General features: G+C 37.4%; 1 protein-coding gene across 2 annotated transcripts in view; it reads left to right on the top strand.

Moving 5' to 3' along the window:
• The window catches only part of Spred1 (sprouty related EVH1 domain containing 1), a 71286-nt gene extending 57626 nt beyond the window's left edge, over nt 1-13660 (top strand). For both annotated transcript variants that reach the window (XM_057781054.1, XM_057781055.1), the window contains exons 5-7: nt 4887-5045; nt 9401-9499; nt 11562-13660. In XM_057781054.1, coding sequence (XP_057637037.1) covers nt 4887-5045; nt 9401-9499; nt 11562-12209 — 906 coding nt within the window. In that variant the 3' untranslated portion in view covers nt 12210-13660. The remainder of the gene's footprint in view (nt 1-4886; nt 5046-9400; nt 9500-11561) is intronic.
• The last annotated feature ends 5014 nt before the right edge of the window (nt 13661-18674 follow it).

The raw sequence follows: 18674 nt of genomic DNA, 5'->3' as shown, positions 1-18674 counted from the left end.
TACTTTTAAGTTTGTAGAGATTATTTACTTTTGTACATCTATGTTGTTCCCAAATTTCTGACTCAATTTATGTCGTGAAGTTGTTTAAGCTGCTGAGTTTTGTGGAGATGTCTTATATAGCAAACAGTTGTGTGAACAGAGATGCTAACTTCCTTAAGATGAGTAGAGAGTCCTTATTTGTATTTTATGTGTGTGGATGTTTGAGCACCATGTGCCAGAAGAGGGAGTCAGATGCCTTGGAACTGAAGTCACAGGTGGTTGTGAGTCTCCATCTAGGTGCTTGGAATAGGATGTCCCTCTCCACACCAGGTCCTCTGGAAGAATAGAGTAACCATTATTTTTCATCCTCACCCCCCACCAATTACACTATTCTAAGGTCTGTCCAGGATTAAAACTGCGAAAGAGAATTCTTAAATTTACTCTAATGCTGTATAGTTTATCTAGTGACGGGTATGCCAGAGTTTTGGAGAATAAGTGATTGGGTACATGGGAGATTGTGTGTGTGTGACAGAGAGAGAGACAGAGAGAGGGGGGGGAGGGGCGGGGGGGAGAAGGAGAGGGAGAGCAATAGGGAGCATGCACCTCAGTACACTTGTAGAAGTCATTCTTTCCATCATGTGGGTTCTAAGGGTTGAACTCAGGTCATCAGAATTGGAAGCAAGAGCTTTTACCCACTGAACCATTTCATTAGCACATGTGTTGCTTTTTGACCATCATTTGTAAAGACAGCTAGAATATAGTTTAAAAGCATAGCATATAACCTGTTTAATTTTTTTTCAGCTTAGTAGAAGTAAAAACTTGTCAAATTCGAAAGGATTAAATGTTAGAGCAGAAATCTCATTTTGAATATTCATTTTTTATCCACAGAGAGTAAGATCCCATTCTTTGCCATAATTGTTAGATAGAAGAGTATTTGGGCCGGGCGGTGGTGGCGCACGCCTTTAATCCCAGCACTCGGGAGGCAGAGGCAGGCGGATCTCTGTGAGTTCGAGACCAGCCTGGTCTACAAGAGCGAGTTCCAGGACAGGCTATAAACCACAGAGAAACCCTGTCTCGAAAAACCAAAAAAAAAAAAAAAAAAAAAAGAAGAAGAGTATTTGGTGGCAGAACACCTTCCTGTTCTTATCAATTTAGTGTCTTTATCATTTGCCATGAGCTACCAGGGAGAATTTACTTCTTTCTCAGCCATCTTTGAATAGTTTGAGAACAGGTCCATTATTTTGGTTTAAAATCTCATCTTGTTTATGTTTGACTTCTGGTGTCTTTTATAACCGTGATCACAAACGTTGTTACTTAAGAAATAACTAGGTGGTGGTGGCGCACCCCTTTAATCCTAGCATTTAGGAGGCCGAGGCAGGTGGATCTCTGTGAGTTCAAGGCCAGCCTGGTCTATAGAGCGAGTTTCAGGACAGGCTACAAAGCTACAGAAAAACCCTGTCTTAAAAAAACCAAAAAAGAAAGAGAGAAAAAAGGATTTACTGCTTAATGTCTCAAGACTGTATCTACAAAGAGTAAAGAATCTCTACAAACTTAAAAGTACCTTGAGGCCAAATTAACTTTTCATTGGAATGTTCTTCTGCTATCTAAGCCAGGACATGGACTGGTTTTTCTGTGATATATTTTCTGCAGATATGTCTTGACATTCCTTCTTTCTTTACTATTTCATCACAGTTATTTCATTGAGCTTGCTTAAGTAGAATATTAATATACTAGTGGTGTTTTAGACAAAACTCTCAGAAAAGTGCAGGATTAAAAACCTAAGGGAACCATGGGAGGCAGGATTAAAAACTTAAGGGGATCATGGGAAGCATTGGCCCTAGATAGCAAGAGACTGACAGATCTATGTTAGTTCAAGGCCAGTCTAGATGACATAATGAGTTCCACAACAGCCAGGGCTACATATTTAGTGAGACCCTGTCTTGAGAGAAAAAGGTGTATCTGAGGGGATTAGTTTATTCTTAATCAAAAATTTACCTGAGAGGATCTGTTGACTAGAATAGGAATTGATTGCAGCTCATTTCTAAAATGAGCTGGTACTATAAACATGTTTGTGATTATGTTAGGACAAAAGAATTATGGAACTTTTTTGTACTTTATAAGGTCACAAAATCTGAGCATACAATTTCAACTACTATATGTATATATACTTAATAATTAAGGTTTTGTCTTGTCGAATATCATCCAGCCACACATTACTCAAAGCTAATTTGTGATAACTTCAAGGATAAAATTCTTGAGCAAGTGCAATATAGTGTACTTGTTTGTTTATCAGATAAAATTAAACTTTGCAGTGCATTCTTGTGGGCTGTGTAGTCACTTAGGAGGATGCTCTGAGGATTCTGGTTCTCATCCATGCCGCGATAGCATGTGCCCAGTTTCTTACAGCCTTGGTAGCTGGGGCTTTTAGTAAGACTTTGAGTATAAAAATAAAAGTCTTAATGAAAAATGGTGGGCCAGAGTCTGAAAAGATCAGTTTGAATCACACTAACATGAGATAGGGCTTTCAGGCAGACAGTGGGTATAGAGAAGAGAAAATAGATTGGAAAGTGGATGGAGAGGTCACATATTTACAAAGTCATTTTATAGACATAGAGAGTTGCTCTGCATCAATCTAGAAATCTCAGGCAAAGGTGTAGAATATTGTAGTGCATTATATTAGGTGAGAGGGAAAAGATACATTACACTTTTTAAAAAGTGACTGGTTTACTGGTAGAGTATTTTTGTATTATTTTAAAAATTAAGATTTTTTTATCAAAAGTAAGGGTAAACGCTTAGTCCTATTTTTTTAAAAGAAATTAACAACATAAAAATAAACTTTTCTTGTTTCAGAATTGTCTGAAATGTTAGTTTGATTTTCATAATAGTATAAGTAATAACATGTTTTATTATACATCTTATAGATAGCACTTTCAAACACTGTTGGGTCATTTCTCATCTAAATGATTCCTTAGTTATTTTATTGGCTGAGACCCATTTAAATGTATCCTTATAAATTGTTCAGTTATTGCTCTACTCACAGAAGCACAGAATTCTAGCCACGTCAGCATAGTAGTACTGGGCTGTAAAACCATTTTTGTTTTTTGTTTTGTTTTGTTCAGATACATATTTTAAGTAAAGCTTGTTGTTTTAGACAAAAAAGTTTTGTTGCTTCCTTGCTGTGCTGCAGATGGAACCCAGGGCATTACTCATGCTAAGTGAGTGCTGGTATCCTAGGCTACATGCCCAGCTTTCATTTAGAATTACTAAACGATTTCTCAATTAGACTGTATTTTAGTAAAAGAAGTTATTGTTAAAGATATCATTACCTTTTGTTGATGCAACTAATGCTTATTTAAATTTCTATCTTATGAGTATCCCAGCCAGCTCTAAGACTGATACTATACCCAATTTATAGTAAAAAGTTGTTTGAACATTTTAATTTACATCCTAAGGTCCTTTTTCTTAACCATTTGTTTTTTTACATCGTCTTTATTCAGTTTGTGAGTGACTTAGTGGTTTGTTTTTGAAGGTCTTCAACAGATAGGTTTCTTTCTTTTTCTTTTTTGCTCTTCCCAATTTTTAAATGTATTTTGACAGAAAATGTTTGCTGGATAACAGTGTTTAGCCAACATCTTTCAGTAGTTTAGCATTAATCATCATACTAGTCTGGGACAACTGTGAGGAGAATTAGGTCACAATGTGAGTTAACCAGGTCTGACATAGTTGGCTTTACTTGGCAGTGGGTCCTTGTGTATATTTTAAACTTTAATTGGTTGGTTCCTGGTGTAATAACTGCTTTTCACTAGATGTTACAGTTATTTTATAATTTAGAAAAGTGAATACTGGAGAAATTAATGACTAGAGACTATGTGGTTCCAGAGCAAAAATTTTATTTTTATAATAAATAAATTATAAATTTAAAAGATCCTGGTCAGTTTATGTAATTTACTTGTTTATTTTAGAAGTAGCATTAAAAAACTCTTCAAAACTTATTTAAGAAAGAAAGTATACATCTTGTACCTTGAAATTCGCTAACACTATAATGATTGTTCTAAATTAGTTTAGGATAGTTTGAGTAATAATTTGAGTCAGTGACAGTATTCAGCCATTTCTACTTGACTGTCAAAATCTTTTCTCAAATAATTACACATTAATGGAGACAGTAGCAAATAGTTTAATCTACACTGCAAAGAAATGGAAAAACCCAGGACTTTGTTTTATAGTTGCTATATTTCGCTCACATAACATCTATTTTATAGATATTTTTGTTTACGATATTTTGAAATGTCTTAAATGACTATCACTAGTTGAGTATATGCCCTCTCTTAGTCTATGGTGATTGGTGGTTTAAGTGTCTGTAAATCTTTTTTAGCAAGTTAAACATGGTCACAGACCATTGTGTTCATGTTTCTGTTCACAGACCACTGTTGTTCATGTTTCTGTTCACGGACCATTGTGTTCATGTTTCTGTTCACGGACCACTGTCGCTCATGTTTCTGTTCACGGACCACTGTTGCTCATGTTTCTGTTCACGGACCGTTGTGTTCATGTTTCTGTTCATGGACTACTGTGTTCATATTTCTGTTCTCTTTATCATCATTATAGCTTGTACTGTGTGCTTTTTATTTTTAATTTGCAAATTGTTATATTTATTTGTATTTTCCTCCTAATTTCTTTGTCATCTGTGTATTTAAACTACTCAGTGTAGTTAAAGGCTTTATCATTGTATCTTCATTTCTTCTGAGTTATTTTTAATGAGGTCTGTAGTCATGAAGTTTAAGTGTTCTAAATTTCTTCATATTTTGGCATGTACTTTTGAGTTCAGGGAATTGCCTTTCATGGCGACGTTAATGGCATAGACTTACTGATTGTGCTGAAGTGTTGTTCTGTGTTGTTGCTCCCATCAGACCACTGAAGAGGACACTTCTCGTTCCTTAGTAAAAGATCACCTTTTCCAGCAAGAGACAGTTGTTACCAGTGATCCTTACAGAAGCTCAGACATAAGACCTTTACCCTTTGAAGATCTGAATGCCAGAGGAGTTTACTTGCAAAGCCAAGGCAGCCAGGTAAGAAAATGCATACCGTTCATACGTATGTATGTCATATATAGAGAAACTGTTGTGCTACAGAAGACCACCAGGACCCTCTAGTCTTTACCAGGTTAAAAAAACAAAACCAAGAAAGGGTATTGATTTACAGTTAATGGTAGTCAGATGAGATTGGGTGCATTCAGGGTGGTATGTCCATAGACAAATTAATGTAATCTCTGTAAAGGGGCACAAGGATGTGGAGGATGAGTGCTGCAGACAGGGAATGAGTACCTTAGCAAGCTGTTGTGGGACGACATGAACTGGGTAGCTCAAACAGCAAGGTTTTTGTTTGTTTTAATCTTACAGCTCTAATAATTAGAATGCCAAGATTACAGGGCGTTGGACTGGCTTTTTTTTTTTTTTTTTTTTTTTTTTTTTGCTTTTTCAAGACAGGGTTTCTCTGTGGTTTTGGAGCCTGTCCTGGAACTAGCTCTTGTAGACCAGGCTGGTCTCGAACTCACAGAGATCCGCCTGCCTCTGCCTCCCAAGTGCTGGGATTAAAGGCGTGCGCCACCACCGCCCGGCTTTTGTAAGGGCCTTTTTTCCTAGCTGGCCGGTTGCCTTATTGCCATGTCCCCACTTGGCTGGGAACAATAGAAATAAAAACATCTGGTAGCCCTAAGAAGGACACTATTCTGTCTAATTAGGAGATCTGTTCTCATGACCTAACTATCAGCCAAAGGCCTGTCTCTAAATAACTGTTATATATAGAAGGAGACTAGAAATTCCACATTTGATTTCCAGAAGAGATATGCAGTCTCCATTACAGAGAGCACCATGGGCATGTGTGTGTATATGTGATCTGGTAGAAAACCACACATATTAGAAACAAAGGAAAAGAAGCAGAGAGTGGCAACCAGATTATTTAATGTTCATACTGTGAAAAATACCTTGGATTTTATCTAGGATGTTTTTCACAAACTTGGGTACATAGTTATGTACTGGGTTATACAAGAAACCAGGGACAAAACACAGAACATTTTTATGGATTGTCAATTTTACTCAAAAACAACAGTTTGAAGTAATCTTCCCATTCGCCATTCATACAGGGAGTTGGCATTTCCTGGGACACTTGGTATTACTCAACCTTTTTTGTTTTATACTGAAATGGTCACTAGGTAGAAATAAATAGTATTTTATTTGATTTTAAGTTTTATATCCCTGATTGCTGGTGTGTTTTCCCGTGTTTATTAGCCACTTAGGAATTCTTTTAACAAAAATGTTGCATGTCTCACATTTGGTTGTCTGGCCTTTTCCTACTGATTTGAAGGGATATTCTTTACATAACTTGGGAACCAAGTCCTTTGTTAGGTAAATGCCTTACAACATCTTCCTAGTTTGTCTATAAATTGGGTAATAACAGAATTTACCTCTAGAAGCTTGAAACAATGATGACAAAAAAAAGCATCCAGGGAAAGTATTTTATTAAATAAATAGTATTATTCCTAGTCTCTTATCATTAATGTGTCCTGATCTCCAAGAGTATAGACAAAGATAGATAGGAATTTAATACGAATTAAATGTGATGTATTTGTTTCCTTTAAAGCTATACATTTATTTGTTAAGGGGCAATATACAAAATTGAGGGTTTATTGATGGTGTTTTCATACTTACCAAGAGTAAAACACTCTGTTCGGCATGTTGGTGTTGGGATTCCATACCATTTGTATTTGGATAGAATCTGAAAGGCAACATGGACAATTCCTCACAGTACAGAATCTGACCCTTAGTTTGTAGAGCAGATACCTTATTTTGTTTTTCAAAATAACTAGAATTAAAGTCCCTTTTCTAAGATTAAGACTTGAGATTAAGGAAGTGCTACATAAAAATCAGAATGCAAAATTTAAAGGAGGACTTTAGAAGCAGTGGAAGCTCATCTTAGCACAGGCTTTACATTCAGTAGGTCATGAAATGGGCTACTGGAGTTTTAAGTATTCAGCAAGGGAGTTAATATGCTTTGGATATTTATTTGCCTGCTTCAGAGTTAGCCTAACAGATCCTTTTCTACAACAGAGAAGCTAGCTTTTCAAAAGGGCTGGACAGCTGCCTTGTTGAACTATAAGGTCTAGAATGTTACCTTACTTAGCTACCAAATTTAGCTGCCATGTTTATAGATTCCTCCAAAAGACACAAGATTGTTTGGTCAGACACAAAGAACCTTATTTCTCAATACAGTGTAGTGCCATGGCCTTCATTTTCATGTTGTTTCCCTTGTTTCCTAAAGTCAGGCCGGTGTTTGCTCAAGATGTACAAAGTGGTCTTGCTCTCATAGTATTTGAAGGAGCTATTCAAGCTGCCAAGGGAGAAAAGTAATTAGTAGGCCTACCCAGTTGTAGCACCCTCATAATGACGAGAATATTCTGAAAGATGCAATAGTGATTCTTATATTCAGTGGGTAGCCAACAGTTACACACTGTTGGACATTGGGTCTACTGAATAGGAGGGAATTCTCTGTGGCTGGTAAAGTCATAGATTCTAGAGGAGAGCCCCCTCCTGCCACTTTCCTAAACCGGTTTAATTTCTCTCAGCCCTTATCAAAGAAGCTTCTTTTTGCAGCAGAGACCGTCACAGAAAACCACAATTGGTCAGAATGCAGAGAATAGCTGGCCATAGTGTGCCTTGCTATAACTGATACAGCTACAATACAAACACAACTTGAGATAACTTGAGATAGTAAAATAGGGATAATAAGTGAAAATAGGCATTTTTACTTTTAAAAGTTTACTCCTAGAATAAAATAAATATTCAGGATATTTGGGGCTTTGTTTTCTTCTAGCACTGTGGATTGAAACCAGGGCTTTGTGTGTGCTAGGCAAATCCTTTACCCTAGAGCTATAATCCCTGGCCATTAAGACTGTATATACTTACTATTTAACTAGAGGTCATTATATTAAGCAAAGACATTTCGCTCTTATTTTCTTCTCTATAATACTCCTCCATTTATTATTGTTTTAGTTTAACAAATAGTTTATTCTGTGTTTCCTTCATGGAGTCTTACCAGAACTTTTAATCCATAGTGGTCCCTTTCTCTGTTAATTACTGAATTTTTATATGTTCAATCTATAAAACTCATACTTCATATAGAACGGGTGTTGCTATCTTCAAATTACACTTTTATTAAGTGTATCAGGGTTTGGATCAGAATGTCTCAGTAAAACAATAGAATACAGAACCACTGAAATACTGATAATGATTAACATGGGAATTCATTATATCCTTTATTTTTTCTGTATATTTAATTTAACTATAAAATTCTAAAAAATAAACTGATAAAATTTTAACCATAATCTTCAGTTCTTAAATGTTCTTTACAACTCAAGCTAAGAAATCTTATCTGGACTGACTGTTCTCATGATTTTTTTATAAAACATAATTCATATACCATAAATTCTTCCTTTTTTGGTGTTTTAATATATTTACAAGGTTGGGCAGTCACTACTATTCAGTTCCATAGTATTTCCATCGCTCCAGAAAACTCATTGTGATTATTGTCCTATCCTTCCCCAACCCTGCCTCTTTTGCTCTTAGCAGCCCTGTTTTGACACACTCAGATGCTCCATCTCCTGGCCTGCTGTGTTGTGTATTTACAGGCAGCCATTGATAGATTCTTGGGTTGCATCTTTCCCCCTCTTATTTTTGTTGTTTTGACAGGATTTTACTTTGTAGCCTAGACTGGACTAGAACTCTAATTTTGTAGTCCAGGTTATCCTTAAGCTCCAGTGATCTTCCTATCTCAGACTCCAAAGTACTGAGGTTACAGGCATGGGCCACCATACCTATCTTCTATGTTTGCTTTTTTGTTAATTGTTGTTAGTAGTGGTGTTCTTTTGCAGGGGGATTGGATTGTGTGGGGCAAGATGTTACTTGACAAATTAAATTTAAATGCATTTTTATAACAACAAAAATTCTTTCCAAGAGTAAAATAGGAAAGAAGTGATTCTGCTTTTCTTTATTTTTTAAAAAAATATTTCTATATTTTGCCTGCATATGTGATGCACAACATATGTGCACAGGAAACATACATAATGTTTGATTCCTGTGAAGGCCAGAAAACAGCTTGGATTACAAATGGCTGTGAACCATCATGTGGGTGCTAGGAACCAAATTCAGGTCCTCTGTTAAGAGTAACAAGTATTCTTAACTACTGAGCTTTTATCTCCAGGCCAATTCTGCATTTTATTAAAATGGGGTTTTAATGTGTTTGATGGGAAGGGGCTGGTTAGACGTGATTTTACAACCTATCAGGTATTGAAATGTATGTTGTACTTGGTTTTGTTACGAGTAGGAAATTCATACTCTACCACTTAAAATAGAAATCATTGAAATTTTAGATACCGTTCAGTCAGCAAGGCCTAGACATTCAGAGTCGAAGTATGGAATATGTACAGCGGCAATCTAAGGAGTGTGGGAGCCTAAAGTCCCAAAATAGGGTAAGTAATGTTCGTTTATCTCTTGGTTTGAAATGTAGCAGTTCAACATCCATGTACATGAGACTTATTGAGTATGCCTCTACTGTGTCTTTATACATAAGCTCTCTTCAGTCTGAGTGGCTTTTGAATCTATATCACCAGGTAGGACAAAACAGGAACTTAGGTTGTTAATTTAGTGCACAGCATCCTTCACTCTACACTCTGGCCTTCACATGCCCTTCTCACACAGAGAATAATGTGTATCTCCATCCAAGAGTCCTGAAGGGTTTGTCCCACTCCAGCATCTGTGCTAATTCCCAAGTCTTGAACTGTCATCCCAACAAAGTATGATGACCCTGGGGAATGATTCGTCTTGAAACAAAACTCCTCTCCAGCTGTGAGCCTCTGAACCAGACAGGTGATGGCTTCTAGAATACAGTGTCAGGGAATATATAGAGTAGAAATAGACAGTCCCATTACAGAATTGAGGAACTGAAATGAAGATATGTCAAACTCTAATAAAAAGCAGTTCACTTAATTTTTGGACTTGGAATTAATCATCTTTGATTTTGTGTTTGTCTCTTCTTGCCCTCTTGAGTTGGTGGTCTTCCCTGCTTCCCCTTCACTCTAGTTATCAGCATTGCCATCAGGGTCATAGAATACCATAGATAGCATGGTCTACTGCAGTAAAAGATTTGCCTTCCCTCTTAAACTGTGGGAACATAACTCAGCCCTGTCTTCAGAGTCAGGCTTCTTTACTGAAAGGATGGAGTATGCCTGTAGCCACACAGCACTCTTGACCTGTTTTGTGGAGACCCAGAGATTGAACTTTTTTTTTTTTTTTTTTTTTTTTTTTTGGATTTTTCGAGACAGGGTTTCTTCGTGGCTTTTGGTTCCTGTCCTGGAACTAGCTCTTCTAGACCAGGCTGGCCTCGAACTCACAGAGATCCGCCTGCCTCTGCCTCCCGAGTGCTGGGATTAAAGGTGTGCGCCACCACCGCCCAGCTTGAACATTTTTCTTCATCCTGCCCTATCCTGCCTCTTTAGTCCATGCTGGCACAGTTTAGCTTTATGAATCCTTCTACTTCCCTATTGTTTGCAATAAAATTACACTGGGAATTATCCACTTTCGAGTTTCACTTTGCTTAACAAGTCCTTCACCATTGTGCATGTGCGTACACACATGCACACATACACTTACCTCCCATTCACACATGATATGAAAAGCAGCAAAGAGAAAACTGCCACACTTTCAGCACGTCTGCTAAATATTGTTACGTACAAGTTCTACCTTCCAAGTGTACCAAACATGATCGATCTTGTCATTTACATTTTCTTTCTCCCAGTGTCCAGTAATGAGTTCTGGTTTCAGTCTGAGTCCCTACCAGGAGGACTTTATAAACATATTTCTACCAGTAGTTTCTCTGAGGCTCTCACATGTATCATTCTAGTCAGCAATCTTTACCCGTTTCTACATTTTTAAAGATACGAGAGTTGCAACCATCTTCTTGGCACTAAAAATCTGTAAAACAAAGTCAGTAGATGGATCTTCTGTTTTAAGGAATTGGCTCATACAGTAATGGGATACAAACCCAAAGTCTAATCCAGATCTCATGGCACAGACTGGTACGCCTAGCTACTCAAGAAACTTAGGCAAGAGGAAAGAGAACACAAGGCCAGTCTGGATAGCTTAATTGAAACCCTGAATCAAGATAAAAAGTACAAAGAGTTAGTTGGTGTAACTCAATGGTAGAGAGCTTGCCTAGCAGACACAAGGCCCTAGGCTCAATCTCGGTATTGGAGAGAAATAAAAGCCCAAAATCTACAGATAAATCATTGGGTTGGAGATGGGGGAAAATTGGAGCCTGAGTACAAAGTTCTAATGGCAGAATTTCTTGCCATGCAGGGAGATAGTTTTAGTTTTAGGTATTATCTGATTGGATGTGGTTCACCAGCTGAAGTGTTGATCTCATCCAAAACTTTGTCATGGAGCTCCTTGAATGGGTCCCTCGATAGGGTTGCTCCACCAAACTGAAATAAAATTAACTGTCATAGTCCTTTATGCAATTTTCATCTTGTCTAGGTCCCTTTGAAGTCAATCAGACACGTCAGCTTTCAAGATGAGGATGAGATTGTCAGAATAAATCCTCGAGATATCTTAATACGTCGGTATGCAGACTACAGACATCCGGACATGTGGAAAAATGACTTGGAGAGAGATGATACTGACTCCAATATTCCATTTTCTAAACAAGACAGTAAAAAATCAGACTATCTCTACCACTGTGGAGATGAAACTAAGTTAAGTTCCCTGAAAGACTCTGTGGTATTTAAGACACAGCCTCCCTCGTTAAAATTTAAGTCAAAACGAAGAAAAGAGGATGGGGAACGTTCTCGCTGCGTGTACTGCCAGGAAAGGTTTAATCATGAAGAAAATGGCAGGGGAAAATGCCAGGATGCTCCAGATCCTGTTAGAAGATGCATATATCAAGTTAGTTGCATGCTTTGTGCAGAGAGCATGCTGTATCATTGTATGTCAGACTCAGAGGGAGACTTTTCTCACCCTTGTTCATGTGACACTAGTGATGACAAGTTCTGCCTAAGATGGTTAGCCCTGGTAGCGCTGTCCTTTATTGTACCATGTATGTGCTGCTATGTCCCTTTGAGAATGTGCCATCGCTGTGGTGAGGCATGTGGGTGCTGTGGTGGGAAACATAAGGCTGCTGGGTGAAGCAGTCCAGGGCCAGCAGGAGCTTAAAATCTTCATCTCCAGGAATTAGCTAACTTGGATTTGTGGAAGCTGTTGGCAGGCAGTATGGAATCTTGCCTGGTTCATTGGGGCCATGCGTGGAGGAAGCAGAACTCATCAGTTCTTGTGACTTACAGATGCTTGCCATGCCTGATGTTTTCCTGAGTGCGTGGCATGTTCTGGGACAGATCATAGATCATTGGCAGAAGAAAGTCATTTCTGGTTATTGATTACAAAAGGTCAACATAGAATATGATCCAACTAAAAGGGATTAATTTTGGCATTTTTATATTTATGCACTAGGTGACGGGACTTTTTAAAGATTTGAATTTTTTTAAGACATTAACTAAAAAGTGCACTAAGGAACAGGTTTCAGTACAGAAAAGTTAATACTTGGAAATTTAAAAAGATAAAACAAGTGCAACTAAATCATGTATTAGTTGTTTTTTGAAAGCAGTTTTATGTATAAGTAACAAATGTTTATATTTAACTAAATGTAAGGTACGAACTATGACATATTATTAAACTTTTCTTGCCCTTCCTAGTTCTGAGGTAGATGTGCATATATCTACCATCACATTCCATATATTTTGAGTACTTAACTCATCTAGTTAATAACGTTTGTATCCATGTGAAAGATTTGATATGTTCATCCTCATTTCTCTTTGGCTGCAGTTTATATTGAGTTACTATCTGTACATTCTGGAAATCTAAACTCTTTAAAATACTCTAATAGCCTTGAGTGACCAATTTTTTTTTTAAGCACAGGTGTAATTGTCTAATGTTCTGATGGAAACATAACACTTATTTTTATATAAAGAGACTGAGTAAGCATAGAAAAAAGTGAGGGTTTCTAGTTGTTTTTGTGGTATTCAACCAGCAAGTTGTTTTCTTTCAGAGTTTCCTCCTTCAGAAGAACTTAGTTGCCTTTATAAAGGTTTTACAAGGCAGGAGCATTAGCTGAATAGTTAATGTGAAGCAGTTTCCTCTTGAGTCTCCATTTATCATTCTGCTAAGCCAGAATGTGCACAGTTGTTTCACTGATTGTTTTGAAGCTTAATCTTCTGTGCTTATTATTACTCATATAACAATAACATTTTTCAGTTGCATTTTATTTCAGCTAGTCAAGAGCAAAGTTATTTTGCATTAAAATGTATGCGGAACTCTCCCAAGAAAGTATTTAATCCTCCATTGTGAATGGAAGAGCTTGTACATCACATCCTGTCACAGAGCATTTGTGTTATGGGATGTTTGATTTACAGAGTTAAGGTATGGTGTGTTCCAGCAAACCATTTAAAAGTGCTTTGGGGTCAAATTGTCTCTCTTTTTTAAATGTTACATTACGTTCTAACCATATGAGGGGTTCTTTGATATACTCCTTTGACAGTTGAGCAGTGTGCCTTTTTTTCTTTTTTTTCTTTTTTTTGCTTAAAGTCTCTGAAGTGATAGAAAATCACACTACCATTTGAAGTTCATTCTGCAGGTTCTCAGTGTCATTTCTGTACCGTTCATTTTGTGTGTCACACTTAAGCTTGTGTTAGCTTTCTTCTTTTGCCCCAAATCAAACTGAACAATGTATATATAACACTATCTGTCTGTAAAATACTTTTTTTAAGAAAGCATTTATATTTATATGACAGCTTGAACTGACAACATTATGTATATAGATCATCTTGAAGTATTATTTCACATTGAAAAGAAGAAAAATATATTGATAACTATAGATGTTATGAAGAAGAGGTTATTTCTAGTTTTGTACTAAAAATCAATTGGATGAACTAAATCCAAAACCAGACACTGTAGCAGCAATTTTAAGTCTTATTTTTACTGTTTCTATATTTGGAGGCTGCTACACAGATGATCTTCATCCCTGACGTTTTCAGATAAACTTGGTTTCCTAGAGCAGACTGTTAACTTTCAAAATTCCTTTTTATTGCTGAAATAGAAATACTGGTTTTCCTTATGAATGAATATTCATATTTGTAAGTGTGGAGTTTATAATTCAGGTTGGAACAAGGTGTGAATAACTGAAGACTATAACTTGCTGGCTATATAGGAAATACCGTGGAAATGAACTGTGTATATAAGAACAAAATTAATCATTTTTCTGTTAAGCACTAGTCACTATAGTGCATCTCCTGGTTCTCTACTGTATTTTATACGCAACATACCTGCTTTAATATTTTAATGTTTGTGCATTAATATTTTCAGTTTGTTTAACCACTTTGCTGCTAAGAGTTTGCCATCCTGTTCCCTTTTTTCCTTTACAGTTTTAAACATTTCTCTTCATTAAAAACTATGGTAATGAAATTGGTTTTTTTTTTTACTTTGGATTTTTATAATTAGCATATACGAATTCACATCAGTGCAGAAAAGTAGCTGATGACGTAATAATATCGAGTCCCTCTGTGATCAGATGAACAGTTTAATCTTATTCCCAAGCATGTGCAGGTGGATTCAGGAATGATTTTTCATTTGCTGTGCAGATTCGGCACCGCCATTGAGCGTTTCCTTTTAAAACTCCTCTTTTGTCTAAAGTTTAAGCCGATGGCTCAGCAAAACTATTAGAGTAAAGTAAATACTGAAAATCACCAAAATGGCATGACCAGAAAGAATTCTACCTGGTGGGCTTGTTTGGTCTTCAAGTGATTCTTGTGGCTTAAAGGGGCCTCAGAGCCTTTGATTTGCTGATCAGGAGTACTTTGGAGTTCCAGTGCCACCTGCTGGATGATTTTAGACCAGTGTCAAGAGATGGAGGTGGCCTCTGCCCAGTAAATGGCTGTTCAGAGGGTGGCCCACTGCCCACCAGAGAAACCAGGGGTAAGGAACAGCTCAGTGGAATGTAAATAAATCTTTACTCTAATGCATTTTTTGGTTGCTGAAAGATTTTAAGCACTTTTCTTACATAGCCTGTTTTAAAATATTTATTGAAGCTTGGAACTGGCAGTCAGACTTACATATATACTGAAGCATTTATACAACCAGTTCCTTTAACTCAGAAGCCATTACCAAAATGGTATTCCTATTTTCTTCCCAGTGCCAGTCAGGGAGAATTTTTAAAAAATAAACATAATTGCCTGTATTTTATCATGACAACTCCAGAGTGTGTGTGTTTCTGAGTAGATGATGGTGATGAGACAGGGCTTCAAACTTAAAGGGAAAAACTTGAAACTACCTATTTTCATTGGTTATTCAGCAGTGCCTAAAGTGAGCTTCTGAAATAATACAAATGCACTTTCAGTTCATGTGTATAGTGCCGTCTCATTCCTTGGGTGAGTCTTCTCTCCTTCCCCTCTCCCTTAGTTAAGTGGCACACAGGTAATTTCTTTATACTCACATTAGTCTTCAGAGTGTAGGAAACATGTACTTTCCTCTAAATGGTCAATGTAGAGAATTTTATGGATCTTTCTTCTGTTGAAATTGAATGTCTTGATTATATTTGGAATGTGTAACTTGGATTAATGTGCTTTAAAGTCATTTTACTTGTAGTCCTACAGTGCATTGAGCAAGTGTAACCTCTTTCTGAAAAATAACTTGGAGAACTTTAGTTAACTGATAAAACCAATTCATCACTAAATGTTGCTTACTCTTGATTTGACGTCCAGAACCACACTTGTAAGTATTAGGGGACACTGGAAAGCGGCTGTGAATGATAAGAGGGCCGTGTGTGTTTTATGGTGAGTCAGACTACAAATATCAAGAACTTGCACACTGACAAGCAGAGGCGATTTATACAAACCAAAAAGTGGGCGGGGAGGGAAGGAGAGTTACCAACTCCGTTGCCTAACAGCCCGGCAGTTAGAAACCTTTTGGTTGCTTTGGTACACTGATGTCATCCATTGTCCCAAAAGCTACAATTGCAAAAGTTGTTATTTTTTTTTGAAAATTTTCAAGAAAAATCTAGTTGAACGCCTTTGTGTTAAAGATATACACATTTTTGTGTTAACATTTCCAGTGTGAAGGATGTTTTGCTTTCTATTTCCTTGACCTCAGAAGTGCCTCACGTGTATATTACCCCCACTAGGAGCCTGACCGCATTCTTTCTAACAAGCAGTGGAAGCCTGTTTAACTGCTGTCCTAATGCATCTCTCCACATAGAGTCAACTAGCTTGAGAGTTGTGAGTATATAATGTAAATATGCACATACAAGTTTGTGACTGCTTTTGTTCCATCATACCATGTAATTGGACTTATCAGCCGGTAGATGATTTGTTTCAGTGATTTCCCCTCCCCTGGACTTACCTGATTAAACCAATCATGAAATTTAAAAGGGCGTTCTCTTACTTCTTCAGAACATACGCTGTGTAAGGTGGTAATCACGGGGGAAGAAAGCAGGGGGACTGAGCACTTTCATCTGAAATGTGGTTTCATTCTTGAGAGCCATATTCTAACTGAAAGTTCACTTGCAGTTCAACTTCATGACATCACCCTTGATTCCAGATAATTGCTAGTTGTTAATTTACATAATTACTGGTTTGCCCCGGTGCTGCAGTTGCTAGAATTAGCTGCCTTAAAGATGTGTGGCAAATGTTTAACAAACTACAAGATGTCTGGGTGTGTGTGTGTGTACACTAGCCACTTGCCTTTGTATTACAACAAAAATAAGGGAACTGCTAGGGCAGTCTCGATAGTGACAGCATCTCAACACCAAAGTGATGCTTTTAGGTTATTGTGTTACAGCTCTGGTCATTTGAAAAGCAAACTATACCTTGATTATGTATGGCACAGAATCATGCTTATTTACAGTCTTTTCAGAAAGTTACTTATGTTATTCACATCAAGTCAATACCAAGTCTAAGAACAGTTTTCTATCAGGTAAGTTCAGTTGTCCTGTGGTGTATGCAGTAATACTCCCTAAGGAAACAGACAGCTGGAGAGATGGCTCAGTGGTTAAAGGTGTGACACATCAGGCTGCTTGCTGTGACGTGTAATTCCAGTTTCAGGGGAACTGATACACTCTGACTGTGGAGGACACACACCCACATCATACATTCATCCAGGCACATACATGCACATAAATAATTAAAAATCTGAATTTATGATAGTTGTAGTGAATTTAGTAACTGCTCTGATATCTGAGTTTTTAGATCCTTGAAGTAAATGATGGTTCAAAACTCCATTTGAAATATTAAGTCTAACATAAATAACGAGAACTTTTGTTGTTCCATGAAGTACCCTATATCTGGTCACTTCTAATGCTTACTTAACTGAAGTGTATGGCTCCTCTTTTCTAAGAAGGTTTAGACTGGGGAGCTTAAGAAATGCTCCTAGGTCCCGTGAGAGAACACTATAGAGTCCTGGTGCAATTTGTGTCTCTATGGCAGATTGAAATGCACTTCATAGGATCAGATAGGTGTTTATTCTGGAATTAGGTCATAAGGGAGTCGTTTTTTCTATTCCCTTTCATTCCTGGACCCCCTATTCAGCCATCTTACTGAGGCATGGAGAATCCCATAAAAGCAGGCGCATGGAATTGCGGTAGAGATCTGGGAAATCTTTGAGGCCTGGGCACTTTAGCTAACTCTCATTGTAAAGGCCAGATACCGTCTAATGTGGAATTACTCACTGGTGCCATTTCCCTAGAGGGATTCCTTTTCACCAAAGCAGGGCCAGATACTTCCCCTTGAGACAGAAGAAAAACAGTAATCTCCAGTGTGAGTCTCTCATCACCCCTCAAAGAATGGTGAGCTGTTCTTGTCAGCTTTCCCACAAGTCTCTTGACACCAGAGTTGAGTTTATATTGGGGGTTACTTCTTAAACATGACGAAATTACTGACTCCCCTCAAAGCTGCTGGTTGTTCTAAGGAAATAATTTTGAAAAGTTAAGAGGCTGTGTATCAGTAGGCAGGACCAACTGAAGATTGAACTTTCTTCCCATTACTTGTTAACTCATTGTCAGATTGGAGCCATCATCAACTTGATTTTTTTTTTAAGGTTTGTTGTATCTTAGACCTTCTGTCCTCCATACTTTCTTCTCTACTTTTTTGTGCTCTAAAAATATTTTTTCCAACTTAGTCTGCAGAAGAATTCATAAAAAGGAATTTTAACGGTATGTTTTACATATCTACACAAAAAGCCCTCCCTCCACTTTCTGTTCTTCTAAGAAAGGCCACATCAAAACAAAACACAACTCATGTTCCAAAAGGAAAGTGAGAAATTTATTCTAAGCCAGATTTGAGTGAACATAGCCTAGGAAGGAACATGGATTCAGGTTACCCTGAATGACACATTCTGCTGTGGAAGTTATTGCAAAAACTTTGATGGTCACAGAACAAAAATTCAGTCATAAATGCAGCCCCCACCTACATGAATGGGGTCCTTGGGAAGGAGGGTTATGACAGGAGGAGACCATTGCTAAAGGTCTGGGATACTATCTGATGGTATTTTTAAGCTTCAAGGTATAGAGTAATCTGCTATGTTTCATCCCAAAGGTTTTACCTGATATGG

The sequence above is a fragment of the Chionomys nivalis genome, chromosome 9, assembly GCF_950005125.1.
Source record: "Chionomys nivalis chromosome 9, mChiNiv1.1, whole genome shotgun sequence".
In the NCBI taxonomy this organism is placed as follows: Eukaryota; Metazoa; Chordata; class Mammalia; order Rodentia; family Cricetidae; genus Chionomys; species Chionomys nivalis.
The sequence above is the reverse complement of the archived record's forward strand: the minus strand, read 5'-3'. Positions and strand labels throughout refer to the sequence as shown.